The 22,310-nt window shown below is 44.2% G+C and overlaps 1 protein-coding gene across 4 annotated transcripts in view; it reads right to left on the bottom strand.

Moving 5' to 3' along the window:
* The window catches only part of RSU1 (Ras suppressor protein 1), a 185,563-nt gene that overhangs the window by 127,500 nt on the left and 35,753 nt on the right, over positions 1-22,310 (bottom strand). For all 4 annotated transcript variants that reach the window (XM_040645367.1, XM_040645365.1, XM_040645366.1 and 1 more), the window contains one exon: positions 6,066-6,186. In XM_040645367.1, the coding sequence (XP_040501301.1) occupies positions 6,066-6,186 (121 nt within the window). The remainder of the gene's footprint in view (positions 1-6,065; positions 6,187-22,310) is intronic.

Raw genomic sequence — 22,310 nt, 5'->3', positions numbered from 1 at the left:
AGCCCCACATTTGGCTTCCTGCTCAGTGGGGAGCCTGCTTCTCCCTCTGCCTGCCACTCCCCCATTTATGCTCTCTCTCTCTGTCAAATAAATAAATAAACAAATCTTTAAAAAAATAAAAATAAAAATAAAATAACTTCCATGACCATTTGCTGTAATGACGACAACCGATATTTTCTACCAATTCACAATCTGTGAAGCACACTTATGTCAAGTATTCACCCGAGGCGCCAAAACTTCCGTGTACTATAGGCAGGACAGCGCTTACAACTATCTGTTTAATGCTGATGTGCATGAAGTGACAAGGACTTCTGATTCCCCCGATGAGCGTGACAGGTGTCTGAGACCACCTAGCACCTCACGGAGGCAAAGGCACCCCAATCTTGAGATTCCAATGTAAGGAGCTAAGTTGAAAAATAAAATAAAAAATAGTGGAAAAGGCGGAGAAATGGGTTTCTTTCTTTAAATACTGCTCTGTTACCCATTTTTGAAAATCACCAATCAAGGTTTTCTTTCCAAATACAGTAGCAGACGTTTGGCAGATAAGGTGCAGGAAAGCCCAGGTCAGCCTTCCTCAGAGGGAAGAGGCATCTCGGGGTGCTTCCAGCCACTCTGCAGCTGAGAGCGAGCCTGAGACTGTCTACCTCCTGGTGACAAGAACCTACTGTACTCAAGATTCTTTTTCTCCTTGAGTGACAAACCAATCCCCCCAATGCGTCAGGAATGCTGCAGAGCCCCCGTGCAGCCGGCAACAGGGACAGCAGGAAGCTCAGGAACCTGGCGGGCAGAGGCAGCCCTCACTTAAACAAATGCACACGAAGGTCCAAAAGTACTGCTGGCTGAGAACAAAGCAAGGAGCTGCAGGGACCACTGGCGGCTTCTCTGGGCACCAGCACAGGCGAGGTCTCCAACCACCTCCACCTGCACATATGGGACTGCTGCACCCGGGCCCCCCCGAGAGCCTCGGCGCTCCAGGCTCCCAGGAGAGGTCAGAGCAGAGGCAGGGGCAGAACAGAGCGAGGCGAGATGAGCAGTCCGGCTCTAGCGCGGCTAGCCGGGTGACCTTGGGGGAGTGAGTCAGCTTCTCTGAGACCCAGTTTCTTCAACTGTAAAATGAGGACAGCCATACCTTCCTAGCGGGATCGGCAGGAGGATGAGAGCTGAAAAATCTGAAGCACGTAGAAAGATGTGTGGCTCGCAAGTGGCTCTCAAGAAACAAGAGCCAGAACTACAATTATTTTTCAGGAAGTCATCGTTTGAGAGACATTGTGCGTCAGCCTCAAACAGGTAAGCTCACCCTGGGAGAAGACCATTGTGGGCAGCCTGAATTGTCAAGTGTGGTTTTCTTACCTGTGTCCTGCCAACTGACCCTCACATCACTTCCCGCGTTCGCAAAGTTGTTTATGCCTCATTCATGCCGTAACGGTATAAATTCTTTTGACTGCCTCTGAACATTTTTCCGGTGTGTCCTGGGGAAATGGGGAAGTGCCTGCATGTGATGTAGAAATTTGTAAAACCAGATAGTGGAAGGCTGGTCGGGGTCTTTTTTCCTTCTCTTTTTCAAAAGCTAGGAAGGCCCTTACTTAATGCTTCCCTTTCTGGAACGTTCTGATCTCCTGAGGTCCTCTCGCGCTCTTCTTGCTTCAACAAAACCTTCTTAGCTAAAGGTAATAATTTTTCTCATGTCCACAGTGACTTGCTCACACACTTAGCCCCCCCCCCCAAAAAAAATCCTAATTTGTGAACACGTAACACCACACTTGGTGAAAGCTTCCAAGTTTCACGAGATGAGCTCCAGCATCTCCCCGGGTCAAAAATTATTCCAGAAGAGTTGGGCATGGTGCTTCTGCAGTCAGATTATCCCAGATACAACTACCGACAAGTAGCCGATGTGGCTTTATATTCTGTGGAAATTAACTCTGTAAAATGAACCATGTTTAAAGAATTAAAAATGTAATACAACTTTACTTATTCAGACGGCCTAAAAATCCTCTCAGGCCTTGCCATCATCAGAATAAACAGCAAATGCTATATATATAAAATTTTAAAAACAACTTCTGGTTGAGCATGCTGTCGAAATCTGCATATGTGTGGCCTAAACGCTTTGCTGTAGGGTCTCCTGTGTATATATACATAATTTTTAATTCCTGTAGAGTTAACAGTGTTATATTAGTTTCAGGTGTGCTATCTAGTGATTCCACAATTGCACACATGACCTGCCGCTCATCACGACAAGTGCCCTCCTTAATCCCCTTCACCTATCTCACCCAACCCCCCTCATTCTGCTCCCCTCTGGTAGCCATCAGTTTGTTCCCCATAGTTAAGAGTCTGTTTTGGGGTTGGTCTCTGTTTTCCTTTGTTCATTTGTTTTGCTTCTTAAATTCCACACATGAGTGAAATCCTATGGTAATTGCCTTTCTCTGACTTATTTCACTCAGCATCATACCCTCTAGATCCAGCCATGCTGTTGCAAATGGCAAGATTTCATTCTTTATGGCCGAGCAACATTCTATTGTGTATATATACACCACTTATTCTTCACTCATTTATCTACTGAGGGACACCTGGGTTACTTCCATAATTTGGATATGGTAGATAATGATGCCATGAACAGAGGGGTGCATATATCTTTTCAAATTAGTGTTGTAGTTTTCTTTGGGTAAATAACCAGCAGTGCGATTGCTGGATCATAGGGTAGTTCTATTTTTAATTTTCTGGGCAACCTCCCTACTATCTTCCTCAGCGGCTGCACCAGTTTGCATTCCCACCCACAGTGCACAAGGGTTCCTTTTTCTCCACATCCTCACCAACACTTCTGTTTCTTGTATTCTTTATTTTAGCCATTCTGACAGGTGTGAGGTGATAGCTCACTGTAGTTCTGAGTTGTATTTCCCTGATGGTTGAGTGACGTTGAGCATCTTTCCATGGGTCTGTTGGCTCTTCTGGATGTCTTCTTTGGAGAAATGTCTGTTCGTGTCTTCTGCCCATTTTTTAATTGGATTATTTGGGTTTTCAGTGTTGAATTTTTTGGTATCTCCCGTGTGTATATTTTTATTCAGGCTGCTTATTCTAAGGAGTCTTCTGTCTATCCCTTGCCTTGAACAGGGCTACGTAGGTGTCATTCTTTATGCCATTTGAGGACAGAAATACCCTTTATTGAAACTCATGTTCATTCCTCTCCCAGAGAACTAAGAATTTTTGTTCAAACTTTGACAACCCCATCTACACAGCTATGTAATTAAATACAGAAAGCTTGACACAATCAATAGAGTACCGAGAGCCAAAAATGCAAACAGCTCTGAAGACAACAAAGAGAGAACTAAGATGTGTTTGATAAAAAAATAAAAAATAAAACTTTATAGCTCTGTCCTCCAACCCGACTGAACAACACCTGAGCTCATGATGTTCTTTCCACAACTGTCCCCGTCTTTATTTCCATTTCTCCCAGGACAGACCCCCAGGCATCACCCCATCCGTCAGCTACTGTCTTGTCAGTTTCATCTCCTGTATATTTTCCACATAAAACCCCTCCCCCGCCTTCACTGTCACGGCCCTAGTTCACCTGGCACGCTAATCTCCAGCATGCCTACGCGTCTCCTGACCTCTAGCACTACCTACCCCAACCCCCCTTCCACATGACCTTTCACACAAAAATCCAACCTTTTCTCATAGCTGCTAGTCCGCTGTAAAAACTCCTCCATGGTCAGCAGGACAAAAACAGAGCTCCTTTACCTGGCACACAAGGCCCTTCACTAGCCTTTGCCTTCCTGCCATTATGGACATGTGTTTACCATCTGTTTCCCCAACGTGATGTACACTCCATAAAGGCTGGGTGGCTGCTACCTAGGACAGGGCTTGGCCCACAGCTGGGAGCTCAGGAAGTACTCAGTAAATAAACAGCAGACATTCATGATTCTTCGTCGGGCCTCCCCTCTTACCTTACTGCTCCCTGCCTCACACTTTATACTCGGCAACCCTCAACGACCTGCCATTCCTGGAACGTGCAGTACTCTCAGCTTTTAGTCCTGTCCTTCCTGCAGGCTGAGACGCCTTCCCTCTGCTTCTGAGTCTGGGAAATTCGATTTCCTGCATCAGGTTTCGGCTCAAATACTGCCCCCTACAGGAATCCTTCAGAGAACCTCACCCGTGGACTAATGCCCTTGTCCCTCTCCCCACTGCCTTGAGACAACCTGGGGCATGTCAGTGGCCCCCCCCGCAGACCCTCACTGCTCCTCTACAGCCAGCTCTGCCCCCATACTTAAGGCCAGGGATTTCACCACTGAGCCCCAACACGAGAAGGTTCCTGACACAGATCAGGCACTTATATAGTTCACGAAATAAATGAAATAATAAATAAAATGATGATGATGATGATGATAATGACAGTGATAATAGCTAACATTTACATACTGCTTACTATCTGCCAGGTACTGCTCCTAGCGCCTTATATATAAATAACTTGTTAAATACATGAATCAACAAATTAAGAGTAAGAATTTATCAAGTTTTTTTGTTAAGATTTTACTTATTTATGAGAGACAGAGAGCACACGAGCATGAGCAGGGGGGAGAGGGGCAGAGAAAGAGGGAGAAGCACACTCCCCGCTGAGCAGGAAGCCCAATGCAGGCTCGATCCCAGGACCCTGGAATCATGACCTGAGCCAAAGGCAGATGCTTAACCCACTGAGCCACCCAGATGCCCCAAGAATGTATCTAGTTTTATACATCTAGTAAATACATCTAGTTTTAGCTTCTGGATTACATAGAAATTAAACATTAGGACTTAATAATTTTCAAAACAAAGATATAAACGAAGGATGCTTTCTTTTCTGCATTGCCAGATGGGTGTACAATCTCCATAATTGTAGGGGGGAAAAGCCATCTGATTTAAGTGACATTCCCCTCCCCCTTTAAGCTCTACTTCCCTTGACATCAGGAAAAAGAGTACTCATGGATCTTTCCAAGATTATCTCTTAACCAGAGTGAACGTAAAATGAGTGTCTAATCAAACTCCCCGTGGAAGGAACGAGCTTGACTAAAAATCATTCCATGAATAAGGTTTTGTGTGTGTGTGTGTGACTGCTTCCTATTAAATTGATAAATACCTGGCCAGCTTCTATCACTGCTCCGTGTAAATCACTAACTAAACTAGAGCATTTAATGGCTATCATTTAATGAATATATTGCTTCACACGGCAGATGAAGCACGAGTGGGCAGCTTCGTCCGACAGCTACAACTGTGGAGCTGGAATTCGGGAGCCAAGTTCTGGTGGCATCTGGGGTGTCTGATGGAAGGGCGTGGACCTGGATAACAGGGTTCTCCACCTAGCTCAGTCACGAAGCTCAGGGGCACCAGAAACGAGTCAACTGAAGCTCTCAGAAAGCTCTTGACCTCCTCTCCACGAAATGAAAGCAGTACTGCCCGCCCTCCCCCACAATCGTTCAGAGGGTCAAACACTGGCATGAGGACTTTGAAAACTATAAAGTAATAGATGCTATTATTATTATTATTCGCTGCTGCCTGGTTCTGCCACCTCAGCTCAATCAAACCTCCTCTCTTCACCTCCGCATAAAGAAAGACAGAGGAGTCTAACCTCTGGACTATATGAAAGAACTGTAAGAGTCAATGAGGCAGTGTTCAGAAATGCACCCTCCCCCCCTCCATAGAAGGAAGGCACTTTTGTAAACGACTTCTACTTAATACAGAGTGAAAGAGCAACCCGATTACAACTGGTCCGAACAGTTAATGCTATGCAAATAAGTCCCTTCCCGGTCCATGTTAACCGAAATAAAATTTTGTTGGAAACAAAATATGATTTAAAAAAAAAAAAGACTCCCTTATGGTACCGACGATTAGCTTTTCAATGACTTCTCAGATACGCACTAATGTAGGCCACTGAAAATAGGTATTAAAACAATAAAACTTTTGTTAAAAACCTGCAACACCAAAAGAAACTGGAGGCCAGTCCCCCCCTTGGTGACAGTGTACGTGGTCCTCCTACGCCCACAGTCTGCCCCCCCTTCCCTCCCTCTCCCCCCCTTCCTTCCTCTTCCACCCATACTCACCCCAAGTTCAGGTGTTTGAGCTTCTGCAGGCTGCTGATCTGTGTGGGCAGCTCCTCAATCTGGTTATTAAAGAAGTTGAGCACTTCCAGATTCTTCAGTTCTGCTATGTTTGCTGGCACCGCTACGGACACAAAATTGCTGAGTGTGAATACGGAGCCCCGCTCCTCGCAAGGAATGCCAGCAACACATTTTGTTTTTCTTTCTCAGGAAAGAGAGATGAAGCTCGAATATGACCATCTGATTCACATCTATGTCTTATTTTTTTTTTTGTAGGTTTTTCTTAGGTTGGTAACTCAGTAGAAATGAAAATGTTCCTTCAAAGTGCAAAAGAGAATTTCAGAGTGCCATAAACAGCCTGTGAGGGAGTATTTCCAAGCACAAATGCTTTTGTAATTGTCATACAACGTCTCATAAGTATGACTGTTTGCTTCCTTTGGGTTTTGGGGGGTTTGGGGGGGGGAAGTGTTTTGTTTTTTTTTTTTTTGGTTTCTTTTTGTTTTTATTTTGGGTTTTTTTTGCACCTCCACCAGAAGAAAGACTGCAAACTCCAGATCTTTCCCGGGTGATACATTCATCAAGCTGTTTCAATAGTCGGATATCTGAAGAGCTGTTCTCTTAACACTGCACTAAATCACAATATAAGTTCAACCTTAAATGATTAAATATTCAACCTATCTCATTTATGATTTTGGCTTCTGGCCTTTACACTTTGATCAATACACACACACACACACACTTTACATCAGATTAGCAACAGATCAATGCACTGTTATTACACAGAAATATGAAAAACCAACTCAGCAGCATGGTATGAATACCAGCATACAGACCAAAGGTTAAAATAAACCAGTGAGGGCCTAAAAGAGTCTTCCTTCCCTGAAGTATATGCTTGCAAATACCAACGTAAAAGCCAAAGGCATCGTTACCTCCAAAGTACTAACTGTCCATTGGTTGCAGAGAGACTCCCAACAGATGATACTTTATCTGTCCCCGTCTCTGAGTTAGTCTTCTACAAACATTGGCCATCAGCTTGTCCATGGTTCATGTAAACTCTCACACCAAGATGACCCAGGCTACGGACACCACTGACATGGGCCTTGGGTCCAACACAAGGAAGTGTCATGTCTTATGTCAGTACATTTACTTCCTGTCCCAACGGCACCCTCGGGGGGGGGGGGGGGGCGGGTGCTCCAGAAGACTGGAAAAAACTTTTGCTTCGAGCCACTACACAGGTATGCGTCAAATTCCAAACCGACATCGAAACTATGTCAGGAGTAGCCACTGCAAGAGCTACAGTGTAGAACTCCCAGCGGAACAAAAGTAAAGAGGAGAGGCACGCTGTTCATTACAGTTCTGAGCCCTCAATTTTACCTTATAAAATGTCTAGGGCATCGGTGACCTGGCTTCTTTTAGAGGGAAGAAGGCTTGGTAAAAAAGGCAAGGGAAATGCTTTCACCGGAGGAAGGGATTGTGAAGAATATGAATCAGTCTGGATTCAGCACTTGGGAGGTGGCAATGGTCCAGATGGAAGATGAGCAAGGCATGGATTAGTTACTGAAGTGGCGGGTCGGGGGCTGGAGATAAAAGGACAGGTTTTAATGGGAAAATTGAGGCAGCTGGAAATCACCTCCAGAAACTGTACTTTTGGACACCAACCCGACTGCATATGAGCCCTAGCTGTACGATTTGGCCTTAAAAGCACACTGCTAGGTGTGCAGTCAGTAACACACTCTCCAGCGAATGAGCAGTATTCATGAGGAGTAAATGAGCACAAAGAAATTCCTCCTGTCTGCTGAGTCTCTGGGTGCTGTCAGCTTACCTGTTCTCCCCGTGGAACTGGAAGTGTATGAGGCACAGCTCTAGAGATGACGACCGGCCTCCTCGGGGGGCCTCACCCTCTTCCCCCCGTTCACCCTCCAGCCCACTAAACTACTCTCACGGCATTCATCTGATTACTCTGAAGAGCAATAAGGAAAGTTACTGCAACCAGGAGAAAATGATGATCTCAATTTAGCCACAAACCAAGAAAAATGCAGCCAGAATTACGGCTGCTTTCCCAAAGTTACTTTGCCAATGCAATTAAATGCTGGTCTGAAGGTATCGCCTTTTTGACAGGATGAGAGATTATTTCACTCTCCTTGCTAAATCAGTCCAATTTAAGACCACAAATTATGCTAAATGTGATTTAGGGCTTTGTTTTGTGGACACAAACAATAACCCTACATTCAATTTACTAAACCTCTCCCAGCGTTTCGTATGCATGTGAATTTTGTGTTTAAGACTCCATTCAAGCTACAGGGGAAAAATATTACACAGCTCATATTCTCTCTCAACTACTGAACTCCCCCTACCAGACCATAGTAAAAATCAGAAGAAATTAACATTCAGACCTGACTGGATGGGATAACATTCACTCTTTCAACCAATATTTAGAGAACGCCTGTGATGTGTACAGAGCCCCACTTCTAACACTGAGCATTTCAATACTTCTGGGAGAAAGTAAGAAAGGCAAGCTATTTAAACAAAGTGAGTTACAGAAGAAGGAGTATCAGAGTCGATAAAGGGAACACAGGTCTAGTGTTTGGAAAACAAACTAATTCTAATAAAACTGTCCATAAGAAAAGAAAGAACCAGTTAGTAAGATAAGCTGTGCAATAATGAAATTATATACAGATGTGACATGAACAAATTCAGCTGTTACGGAAAAAACGGGAGCAGTACGTCCCCAGTCAGAGGACTGGTGAAATTTTTCAAAGATCTCCACATGACGCATTTGCATGAAGTATTTTAAAACATAACTGAACAGTCAGCCTCAAGATATTCCTCATTACGCCTTGGCAACATTCCTTTTCATCAATCTGTCCCGTTTGTGACTGTGACCCCAGCTGTATACATCCACACAGTCTACAGACAACCAGGAGCCGAGCTCGCAAGGGAAACGGGGGCAGCGTGACGTGTGAACACAGGAGTCTGGGCTGCACGAGGACCCTTTCAAAGTCCTCTCCCACCTGCCTTTAGCATTCTATGATTCTCAAAAGAGCTGGATGACGAAAATCAATGATATGGATTTAAATAATGCAACAAATGGGGCCCTCAATTAGGAAGCTCAGTCATGTAGAACTTTGCTTATGACAGAGAATTTAGTATCATTTTCTGTCAAAAACGACTGCTTTAATTTTGACACTCTGGTTGCTACAGTTGAGAGAAAGGTCCCCAATCACTCTCAGGTGTCCTCTGGCTCCTAAATGCCACATTCTGCTTTTGTCGCAGGATCAGATGACCGCTGGGAGCCCTCTCGGTCCAGAGCAGAGGTGACAGAGATGGGGTCCTGCCACCCCTGGAGCTCTGGGCAGACACTGGTCTCACGTTATCTCCTGGCAGCTACAACAATTCAGACTGATGTGCCCCACAGGACCCTCTTTGCCTTCAAGGCCTCCCACCTCTAGAGCCTGAACGTGATTCTAGTTTCGTGGGAGAAGCGTGTGCCAGCCAGACTTAGCAATCAGCCCCTGCAGTTTGGGGACAGTCCCACAACAAGAAGCGCAATCCCTGGGCAGGCTCCTGAGTCTGGGCTAGAAGGGGACTTGGCTAATCTCCTACATTAACAGCCCTTGGAAAGCAGCTCCCTCCAGCGGGAAGCCTCAGCACGCACTCGCTGGACACACGGGACAGACCAGAGCGCTCCGGCTGTAAGAAACAACCGACCCAGTAACCAGCGACCGTCGCCTGCCTCCCCCAACAGAACATCAGTAAACGATTCTTACAGCAACGGCACCTTCACTTCAGGAGCATTTTGTCCTGGGATATCAAATTCACACTTGAACAACCAAGAACTTATTTTTAAACACCTATTCGTTTATCCACACAATGATAAGTAGCAGGGTCTGCTCTGGCGCTGGCCTGTCCAACGTGCAGTCGCCATGAAAAATTGTATGGTGGTTCCTCAGAAAAATTAAAACTAGAACTACCATATGACCCAGCAATTCCACTTCTGGGTACATACCCAAAGGAAATGAAACCACTGTCTGCAAGAAATATCTGCACCCATGTTCACTGCAGCATTAGTCACAACAGCAAAGACACCAGAAGTGGTGTTAAGTGTCCACCAACAGATGGATGGACAAGGAGAATGTAGTTTATGTATATACAGTGGAATATTACTCAGCCATAAAAAGGGAAACCCTATTTGCAAAATAGGGGTGGACCCTGAAGGCATTATGCTAAGTGAAATAAGACAGAAAAAGACAAGCCATGTAAAATCCTATTTATATGTAGAGGCTTAAAACATATAGATACAGACACAGACATACATACACACACACACACACACACACTCATAGGAAAAGAGATCAGATTTATGATTACCAGAGGTGGAGGATGGGGGCATGGTGAGGGAACTACAGGAAAGAGTTAAGACAGAAAAAAAAGAAAAAAGAAGTAAATTTAAATCTAGATTACTTGAAATTAAGTAAAATTAATAATTCAGTTTCTTGGTCACACAAGCCACATTTCAAGTGTTTAGTGGCTACCATATTGGATAACACAGATAGAAAACATTCCCTTCACTGCAGAAAGTTCTCGATCGTGCTGCTCTAGGTCAGGGAGTCACAAACTTTCGAGTACATCAGAATTACTGGAAGGCTTGTTAAAACACAGATTGGGGGGGACGCACACCTCAGAGTTTTTGATTCAGTAGGTTTAGGATGGGGCCCGAGCTTCTGCATTTCCAAGTTCCCAGTGGATACTGATGCTGCTGGTCCAGAGACCACTTTGGTGCAGAAAACTTAATTTACTGATGACATCAAAGTCGTGAGTCCAATTTATATGCCCGTTACCCCACACAATAATGCTGAGCAAGATTACCCAAATTAAGTCTTCTCTGTCACTTCAACAAGTTGAGACTTGGGGTTGATGAAAAGTGGCAAAAAACAACAACAAAACCAAAAAAGAACTCTGAATAGCTTCCACCCAACCTGGGGCCTGCAATCCAACCATTTCCCGTCAACTGCTTCCCCATGCAGCTGGCATCCGTCTCATTAGTTCAGATGAACGAACGAACGCGACAGGTCACACCGTCCCCGGGCACGGCTGAGCTGGCCCGAGTACACACAGACCCAGGCCCAAGAGGTAGGAATTTTTGCTTATCATTCAAGCTAACATAGTTAGAGCTCACACAGGCAGCTAATCAGCACATAAGCACCCTCAACACATCAACACCAAATACGAATGAAATCTCTAACATGGAGAGAGAGATTTTTTTTTTCAGATTCCAATTTCGAGATGGAACACCCCTCCACAGGACCAGATGAAGAGGCATTAGGTGTAACTAAGCATATCTGTTACCATGACCTCATGGGCCTCCAATCACCAGCCTCCACCTTCTCAGAAGACCCCTGCCCCAAATCTTGCCCTTAAAAGTCCTCACCTGTCAGCTACTGGGGAATCTGGGGCTTTGGGGCATTAGCCCCCCGTTCTCCTGGGTGGCTGCACACCAACAGACAGCTTATCTTCCTGCGCTGCAAAAGCTCGGTGTCAGCTTTTACTGGCTGGATGTGCACTGGAGGGACAAACGCTCGTTTGGTCCCATTATACCCACACAGATCCTTACGGCGAAATGAGTTCGGAGTAGTATGAACAACGTTCAAGGAGAAAAAGTCCTGAATTCCCTAGTTCATCGAATTGAGTCACTTAGCAGCAACTTCATCGTGACCAAGGGTGGTCCCATGAAGAGATGCCCCTTGCTATGCTTCTGGCCGTTGAAACAGCGAGAAGTAAATGGAAGATGCTGGGTGGCCGTGACAGCACAGAGAGACCAGCTGGGATGCAGCCGATCTGGGGGCTTCTCGAGCAAAAGCATCTCGTGGCCCGAGGCAAAGAAACAAAATCGCGAAGACAGGCTCTGCGAGTAGCATCAGGCACCCTGCAAAACATAAGGACTGGCGCTCGGCGGCGTGCAGCCTACGGAAAGGCCGGCGGGTCACGCATTGGTCTTTGGAGCCATATGGTTCGCACCGACAGCCAGGTCCTCTTCAGCGACAAAAGGGCAGTAAGAGACCATGCACCACGTTACCACCCACGGCTGCCGGGAAGCCAGAAGCTGCTCGCAACACATGTAGGTTTTCCTCATAAGCACGGGCATGAAATCCGGAGTCGTGAACCCTACCCACCACCTCCACCAAACTTCTGAGTAGTCAGAACTACGCTGTGCCTAACTGTTTTGCAAAAGCTTCCAGACTGGATTTTTTTAAATCCGGAGATGCCTGCAAAGAGGAGGCGCCAGGCTAAGGCATGAAGGCCAAGGGGATGCTGCCTGGGTGCCTCTTTGAAAAACTGAACTCATGGTTCAGCCATTGCCTCCATCGTGGGAAACCGGGGAGGGACTGCAAACCGCCCCAAGTGGACGAAGAGGGAGACTCAGAGTGGGTACCTACTGGGAACCACTGCCCATGGCAAGGGCGAACATGAGATCATGGCCCAGCGGTGGGCACGCTGCCCGCCTGGCAATGGGTGAAACGCTACAATCTCGTGCCCATTTCCAGACACACCTCAGTGCTACTGACCCACGGGCCACACAACATGTGAAGACACCACCATATGGGATAAGGTAAAGCAAAAAAAAATCAGCACTGCCTGCCCAAACCTGACATATTTATACTAAAAACAGGAGACTTGGTTGCCATAACAAATGAAGATGCTTGGTCAGACTTCTGTATGTTTCTGCTGCTTTCTAAGATTTCTTAAACAGAAAAGGATAAGGGAAGGTAGGAGATCGTTCAATGAGGCCAGTTATTAGATCCCTAAGATACAGTGCTACAACAAAGTTATGAGAAAAAGGATGAAAACCATGAGAATACATCCAAATAGTGGTGTGGTGAAAGCAAACATTTCTTTGCCCCAATATTGGATGAAAACAATACTGGATAACAACTGTCTCCCTATGGCCCGAGTGAGGCCAGGTGGGAAGACGCCAAAAGAACAGAAACTATGTGAGATATGCACCTGGGGCATTTCTGGTCAGAATAAAAGGACAGCCCCTTTAATACTCAATTATACCCGCTGGAGACATTAGTCTATTCCTTCCACAGAGGTGATGTCTAGACTCATTATATAGATGCCAATTTTTTCAGCAAATTAGGAATCATAGTCTTGAATGCCAGTTTAATGATTACCTGTAAAGCAGAATCTCTTTAGTCCTGCATACAAATAATTACGCTCTTCAGAATTTTATATGCAAAAAAGGTCATTTGTATTTATAGTGATTAATGACTTTTGTTTTCTGGCCCAAAACACGAGGTGGGTACTGAACTAATTATCTTAGCACGAGAACGTGAAGTTCAAAAGTATACTAATGATAACAAGGCTTTACAGACTTTATGGGATTTCCCCCAAAGCAGCTATTACAACAGTGAATTACAGTAGTTACGGGTTATTTAAAAACATAAAGTTTATGAAACAGTGAAGCAGATTCTCGTTTAAAAGGATCTCTATGTTCCTCAAGGTAAAAATTAAATACCAAAATAATCTAAACATCTACCCAATAAAGGCCAACGTCCCCCAAAACATTATTAGCTTTATAAATGGCAAGAGCAATGCTACAATCAGTTAAACAACAGTATTTACTCAGCACCCACACCTAGAGGTACGTACTTCTTGTATCTCATCATGGGCCTCCTTAAGATTCTGCAGCTTAAGTAATTTTACTAACCAAAAATATCCTGACTTAATTCACTGAAAAGAAGCAAAAAAAAAAAAAAAAAAAAAAAAAAAAAAAAAAAAAGACTCTACTCTTTCAGCAACAATGAGAATAATCAATTCCACAAAAATCAGGGGAAAAAGTTACAAGCAAGCATTAAGGCAGATTTTACAGTATCAAGTCAAACATGCAAAAATATATGTCCCTGGGCTATAAAAAATGTGTACGCAAGGCCAAACAAATCTCCCAAAAAGCTGACAAGCGTGGATTTCTGCCCCTCTGAGGCTGCAGAATTTACTTGATTTCGGAATCTTTTATTAACAGCCCGGAGAGAACCGAGGAATGGTCCACACAGTCTTGAACCCTGCATTCTTTCAGGAACATACCTTTGAAAGCACACTGGGGTGCTGAGGCACCTACCCAGGCAGCCAGGCAGTATGTCAATAACCAGCCCTAACCAGGGAGCTGGGTCAGAGAAGCAGCACGAAGAGGAAAGGCAGTGACATTCGATGGTCTGGGAGGAAGTGACATCTAGTGAAGGGCAAGCAGAGGGCAGAGGCTTCTCTGCAAAAAATGCCTACGAAGTTTTGAGGCACAGTAAGAAGGAAGAGGAGAACATGAAAAACAAAAACAAAAATCACTTCAATCACTGCAGATAGCAAGCTCAGTGTCCTAGAAAGAGCTACCCAGGCTCTTAAATATCATTATAATGTATTATACACACACACACTCAATCCTCGATTATGAGCATGAAGAGAGAGACAGCAGAGAAGTCAAATTCACACACACACACACACACACACACACACACACACACACTTTGCCAATAATTCACGTCTTCTTTTACGATAAAGAATGACTTCAGCCACAGGCCACACTGGGTTACTTCTCTTCTTTCCTCGTCTTGTACTTTAATGCTGAGGATGGGAGTAATTACATGAGGAAGAAATGGGCCAGGGGTCAATGGCCAGGACCAGAAAAATCCACACAATCCACAGAGGGCTTTTTGAACGCCCACTCTATGATAACAATTTTGCCTCTTAACCTTTAGAATTCTCCCTGCTTTTCTGTTTGAACAGGCAAAGCGTCACGGCCACGCTTCCTCCACTGAGCTCCTCGATTTACGTGGGTGGGATACGTGAACTGCACACGTACGTCCTTGACAAGACAGCAGGGCGATGGTGAGCACAGAAGCTTGGACACCATGAAAAGCCCCCCACCTTCCAGCTCTGGTTACTTGACCACATCAGGCCTGTTGCTTCTACCAGATATAGAGGAGGGCGCCAAAATATGCCCTTCCTTTCATGCTCAAGTCATCATATACGTAAGGCTGGCCCTTCAGAGTCTAATATTAAACTCAGGACGGCCTTAATACTTGATTTACCACATACTACAGATGGTGGGACAGGTGGGCTTTGTGGGGAAAGAGGAGAATTCCTCTCAACTTTTTGAAGGATGAGCAAGATTTGAAGAGGGTCAGGGACTGCAGGTAAGAATCGGGTGATCAGAGAAGAGTACATTTGGGCAGGAGAAAAAGGCTAAAGGAATAGCAAAAAATTAGACAAGAGGGTTCAGACGAAAACATCTAAAAAGGAAGTAGATGAGTTTGTTAACTAGTGGTCGGTCAAGCGCAGTGTTTTGTCTTATTAAGCTGACTGGCAAACTGAAGAAAAACTAAAATGGGAATAAAGCATCTCCTAGGTTTTATGGAAACTGAAATACGTAAATACTGTGAACGTTAATAAAGGGACACCTCACTCAAACGGATTTGGGAGGCCAGCAGAGGGAGCCCTCATGCTCAACCACTGGTGGTCAATTGCGGACCCAATAGGAAGAAATGGACGCTGTACACGGAAACTTTACTATCCCTGCAGGAGGAAGAAAGGCTTACCTCCTCACCCTAGCAACAGCCCAGCCAATAAGAGGCAGTAACAACTTAGCCAATGAAAAGCCAGCATAATTCCAGCTCCCACTTTATTCCAATGGGCTTTTTGCTTATAACAGCAATCCCAACTTACCCCCTCCTCCACAAAGAAGCTCCCACTCTCTTTTCCAGACTTGCCCATGGTTTTGCCACAGCTTGCTTGTCCCAAAGTGCAATTCTCTGCTATTCCCAAGTAAACCCACTTTTGCTGGTAAAATAATGAAGTTTTATATTTACGGTTAACAATACACATGCATTCCACTCAAGATTACACATTCTTATTTAACGAAATGTAAATTTCAGCAGCTAAAGTAGGTGGAACTTTTGAACGTTTTTAAAAAGCTATCAAGAGTGTATTTCACATTGCAATGAATGTCATCTTTTCTAAAGTTTTGTACAAATTTCCAGCCAACATCTCTAAGAAATAGCACCAGTATATCTACCCCACAACTACAGTGTTATCTTTCCCCTACTCCAGAGTTCCTAAATATGGGTTATATGCACCCCTAAAGACTTCGTGGATGGTTTTTATAGGATCCTCAAAACCTATGTGCATTTTTCTAGGAATCACTGACCCAGTTTCACCCCATTAAAAAAGGCCAGTGAGTTACAAAGTGTTAACTTCTCCAAAAGAATGTATGCACCGAGGAACTGCACCTTTTAGAATATCCTCTCCCACCCTCCCCCACAGCACACCCACGAACGGACACACACATACACCCACACACCACACACATTATTTAGGAAGAATAGTCAACAGATGATTCATATATACATTTTTTGCTATTAAATCAATTCTGTTTGAGAATTGTATTATAAATAGTAAAAGAAACACTTTTAAAGATCAGCTACCCTAGAGGGGCTAGTTATGATTTGGAAAGGGACAGGTTAAAAAAAAAACCCACGCCATTCTCTCCAAGCCCGCCACCATTCTGAAATTCTCCCAACTAAAGTCGTTCCATTTATAAATATACCGTGGCAGCGCCTGGTTTGTGCAATCGGTTAAGCATCCAACTCTTCTGATTTCGGCTCAGGTCATGATCTCAGGGTCATGGGACTGAATCCTGCATCTGGCTCCACACTGGGCATGGAGTCTGCTTAAGATTCTCTCTCCCTCTGGGGCGCCTGGGTGGCACAGCGGTTGAGCGTCTGCCTTCGGCTCAGGGCGTGATCCCAGAGTTAAGGCATCGAGCCCCACATCAGGCTCCTCCACTATGAGCCTGCTTCTTCCTCTCCCACTCCCCCTGCTTGTGTTCCCTCTCTCGCTGGCTGTCTCTATCTCTGTCGAATAAATAAATAAAATCTTAAAAAAAAAAAAAAAAAAAGATTCTCTCTCCCTCTGTCCTAACCCCCCACCTCTCTCTTCCCCTCTGTAAATAAAAAATAATAATAAATAAAAAATACTGTGGAAGAATTAATACACTACAGTTTAGCTAGCTTCCTCTTGGCACAGAGCAAGACTCCAAGAAAAGAGATTCTAGAATAGGTAGATTTTGGTTGGTAGCACTGCATCAGTGGGCCAGAGACTCTGAGCGAAGGACACAATACCATCAAGAGACAGCTTCTCCAACTTCACCCACTGGTCTTGGCCTCTGCTGGTTCTGGATATGGGGCCAACAGAATCTTCCGTGAGATGATCTAGCAGGTTTCCTTACTAAACCAAAATAACAAACTCCCAACTGCGGGTAAATTTTTTTATGGTAACCTAACCACTGGTATCTGATACATACTGTCTAATTAATAGCTGCCAGACTCAAAAATACTATGTATATAGTTTTTCAAATCCAATCTTTCAAATGGTGGCATAGTAACAAACTGATAAATGTGCACTAATTAAAAAAATAAGCTATTGATCAAAGCCTCTGTATTATAGATACATTTACACTCTTTTAAAATGCAAACAGCAAGTTGTTTTGACATTGTCACAAGATAAATTCATGACACAGAGATGATTTACTTTGCATATTTCCCCTCAGTTTAATTTCATACAAGCCATGCACAGGAACTTTTGCATAAGGCATGACAAATAATCTATGAGAGAAGAACTAGAGACGGTAGAACACAAAGGTGCTGAACACTGGCCAAGGTCATTCTTAGGAGTTGGAACAGTTTATTTCTCTCATACATCTCAACAATCTATGAGCTCTGTAGAAAGGGGTTTAATTTATTATGCTTTTTAAAAAACTGCTTAATTTTCTTCATTATAATTAGATATGCATATTTTGAGAATGTCACATTTTCATGTGCAACATGCTCCTTAGTTCATTTATAACATTTATGGTAAATATCCCATCAAAAAAAAATATATATATATATATACATCTACATAAAATTTTAAAATATTATATTAACTTTTTTTTTTTAAAGATTTTATTTATTTATTCGACAGGATAGAGACAGCCAGCGAGAGAGGGAACACAAGCAGGGGGAGTGGGAGAGGAAGAAGCAGGCTCATAGTGGAGGAGCCTGATGTGGGGCTCGATCCCATAACGCCGGGATCACGCCCTGAGCCGAAGGCAGACGCTTAACCGCTCTGCCACCCAGGCGCCCCTAAATTATTATATTAATTTCTATATATTTAGAACATTTTCTTTGATAAATTACTGAAATCGCTAATAAAAGAAAATCCTACCATTTCTTGTCCACTGTAATTTTGAATTCATACATAAGCTATAACTAATGGGAAATAGTCTGTTAAAAAAATAAAACACGCTTTGCCATAAAACTTAGGTTTACTGCCTGACTAGCCATTTCCGATACATTAAACGACAAGATACGGTCACATTAAGGCCTCAAACTGCAGGCAAAACTCCTAAAACCTCAAGAAAAGGTTTTATACGACAGTTCAAAGTTCAAAGTATAAAACTGAACAGTTACATCCAGAGACCCACACTTATGAAAGGTTTACACAGAGCTGGCTGTGCAACGTTCACACAAAGCGAAATGATATCCTTCGTATTTTTTGCACAAAATGATGAATGCTTAATCCTCAAAATGCATGGGTCACAAAATGAAAAACATGACTGTTATATTCAAGGTGCTGGCAATATCTGTGAGTGTGGCTGTAAAAATAAAATTGTTTTTAAAATTAAGAAAAGCTTCGCATTAAAAAATTATGCCTAGAAACTGTATTGTCACCAACTCAGAGTGTAATTCATTTCATAAGGCAGAGCATCCTTCCCTTCACAGTGGCATTTAGTAAAAGAATCCATGTAAGTCCTCACAAAATGCACATTTCCCTGGGTTTTACATGGTTATTTTTTTATTAAAATCTGGTTACACGCGTATATATTTTCAACTTTCTTCCACGGGAATAAAATCTTACATATCCCCAATACAAAATACTACAGAGGGCAATAAAATTCTTCTAATGTAAAGAAGTAAACTTTCTAAGTTGAGAAAGTAGCCGTAATAAACTAAAAAATGGTACGTGAGACAGAATGATAATTATAGGAGCAAAAGAGAAAAACAATGTATATCCTTCTAGAGGGATCTAACTTAATAATGGCAAACTGCACCACATAAATAGCAACAGCAACATACCCTACTGGACAGAGCAGAATAGCTTGCAAAAAATTTAATCTCATAACACAAATTCGGTTTTTAATCTTTTCGCCAAAAGACACAGGGAAAAAAAATATGTATCTCAACAGTGACCTCTAGTGGAGAAGCCTTAAAATGACAGTCTCAAAATGAAATTCTCTAAGACTGAAAACAAGTAGGAAAACATTTACAAAGCTAACACTCCCAAACCACCATAAAAACCAGGTATGAGCTTACGGAGCCAACTGAAAAGACTCAGCAAACACTGGCTTAAAAGGCAGAGTAATCACAAAGGCAAGCCCTGGAGCAGGAGGGCAGACACACAGGAAAACAGTCTTTGAAATCACTGCTATGTTCCCTTCTTTCAAAACACTGAGAGCAGCAAGCCCCTGGGTAGGTCATCTCTGCTCTGACTTCGCACGACTCATCACCTGCCAACCCATTAATCAACCTGTATTAACTGAGGGCCAAGGAGATGTTCACCAGGCTCTTGGCACTGCTGGAGGCGTGGGATACAAAAGAGCTTCAGCCAGGGCTCCTGACCTCAGGGAAATTATAATGCAATTAACTGCATGAAGAAATCAGTAAATAATGGGGGATCTTAAATATATAAAACTAACTTGAAGTGAAGAGTAACAGGCACAGAAGCTGTCACAGCTAGAAGAACGAAAGGAGGCTTTATGGTGAAGGGACACTCAGCCGAGCCCATCAGGGTCGCTGGGCGGAAGGAGCATCCATGGGTCATCCTGACACCAGCGGTCCCCACCTGTGGATGCTCAGATGTACCTGAGGGGGGCCATCCCAGCACATCACTCCTCACTATGAACGAGGAACACGACGTGGACATCAGTTCCCAGGACACAGGGTAATGCTTCTTCAGAGCCCTCAGTCCAGCACGTGTGACGTTAGCCCCTGAGTAGGAAACAGCAGTGTGTGCTGGCCACATCTACTCAGGTCCCTCTACCAGTTAATCCCACAGGTCCAGTTTTTACACAGATTGCTTCACCTCCAGCCAGCTGTTTCCTCGCAGGACCTCCCTGCCATCTAGGGCTCCCTTCTGTCAATCGTTACTGCCTTCTGTAGACAATTCCTGGGAAGAAGCACCTGTGCTCGGCAACTGGTGTTAAAGAAAAAGAAGAACGGTCCCCACTTTCAAAAACGCTTCAGATCTATCTGGAGAGAGCGAGGATACATAAAGCAGGAGGAGGACAAGGACGTGCTGCACAGGTGTGAAGGGTCCATGAACAATAGGAGTTTGGGGAAGAAAGATCTCCCATTGGCCAGGGCAGCTGGGGGGCCTCGAGGACAGGAGGAGGGGGCGAGGCCGCAAGGAGTGGAAGGGAGGAGGCAAGGTGCAGAGGCAGGGCTGGGCGTGAGGAGAGACTGACGAATGTGTCTGCAGCAGCACAGGGGGAGGAAAAGCTGGCTGGGGGGGAGGGGCAGATCGGGGCAGCTTCTGAAAATCAGGAAACCGCACCTTCCACCAGATGTGTGCGTTATCTCAGGGCGAATGGTGTCTCAGACGGGACAGCCTGACTCTGCGAGAACCCCGTCTTTACTCTGAAACCACTCCTCCAGGGCCAGAAAGCACCTCTGCTGGGTTGCCAGTTAGCACCTGCCCATCAGAGCAGAGGGAAGAAGGAAAGATGCGTCTGCTGCTCTGCCTTCCGTCTACATAGCTCAGGGAGACGCACGCGTCTGGGAAAGTTGTTCCAGGCACAGCTATCCCCACCCCCATCCACAGGGCCCCAATCCCCCGGGGTTTAAATTTAAATAGTGCTGCTGCAGTAATGATAAACCCCTAATAGCGCCTGGCTTGACAATTTGGAAATATTTTTTATGAACTCAAATAGAGGAAGCTTGAAGGATTTCTGTTCACAGAATCTTGGGGAATTGAAGGATCATCTGCCCACTTCCGGCTTCCTGTGGCCTCCCTCCTACTAGGCTGAGAGGACGTGTCCACGTCAAAACCAACAGCAGGGAAAGGAAGCCCACTCGTTGCCATAGGGTCTGGATGGCTCCGCAGATCCTGACTCCAGTGCGTGGAGTCCCACAGTGTCCCCAAATCAAGGTCCCTGTCTGTGCCGGCTAGCCATTCATTCCCATTCATTCCGGGAGCACACAAGTGGAAATGTCAAACAACAGTGTAACTGGCGGACTAAGAGAAAAACACAAGTACTTTTTGCAAGACAAAAGCGGGGCTGAGGGGTTTAACTTCTGAGTGCCACCGGTTTTAATGCAGCATTGTCAGCCAGGCCCTATTAAAAACCACCGAAAGTGAAAGACACTGATTACCATACAAAGTGACAGGAGGGTGTGCTCCGCCACTTGCATTTAATGCATATTTATATTTCCATCAAATGGACATATTTACTATAAATACTTGAAAAACCATAGCGAAGTCATTCATTTAAATGCCAGAAAAATAGTAAAAGATGCTAATTTGACCTTAGTGGAACAGATCGAGTGTCACTGACACGACTCACAAGGGCTTGAAACAGAAGTTACCAAGACTATTAATTAGAGTTTCCTGGATTAGGTCAAGAGTGTCTCAAATAGAAAAAGAAAAAGAAATAAAAACAGGGAAGGAAGAAATTTGAAGTCTGAATTGATTCACAGCCAACCTCTTCAGTAACAGCCACAATTTAACTCCGTTTTTATGCCTCTCTAAATTAATCTCCTGTTTATGTGCCTGGAGAAAGAAACTGATCCCCTGATCCCCGAGACTTCTATCTTTGTGGACATGTAAAAAAGAAATAAACGATGACTGAAAACTCTGAAAGGTTTTGTTTGTTTGTAAAGAGCAGACCTATTAACGATGTAATAGGAATGCAGCATGTTCTGCTTCCTGTTTAAATGTACACTTTTTTCGCTCTGCTGATGCAAATCCAACCAGGGCAAGCTTGGCGATTAAGTATTTTTATGAACTGGCAATAGCTTCGGGGACTTCTGCTCACAAAATCTTGGGGAATTCAGGGATCATGCTGTCCACCTTTCAAGACAAACTGCAAATCCCCTCTAAACCGGGATTATGGCCTTGGTGGACAAAAGGATCCTTTGCTATAAAAACCATGAAACTGGCAGC

This window comes from Ursus maritimus, unplaced genomic scaffold (genome assembly GCF_017311325.1).
Source record: "Ursus maritimus isolate PB19 unplaced genomic scaffold, ASM1731132v1 scaffold_31, whole genome shotgun sequence".
Classification (NCBI taxonomy): Eukaryota; Metazoa; Chordata; class Mammalia; order Carnivora; family Ursidae; genus Ursus; species Ursus maritimus.
This window is presented reverse-complemented; position numbering and strand designations above follow the sequence as displayed.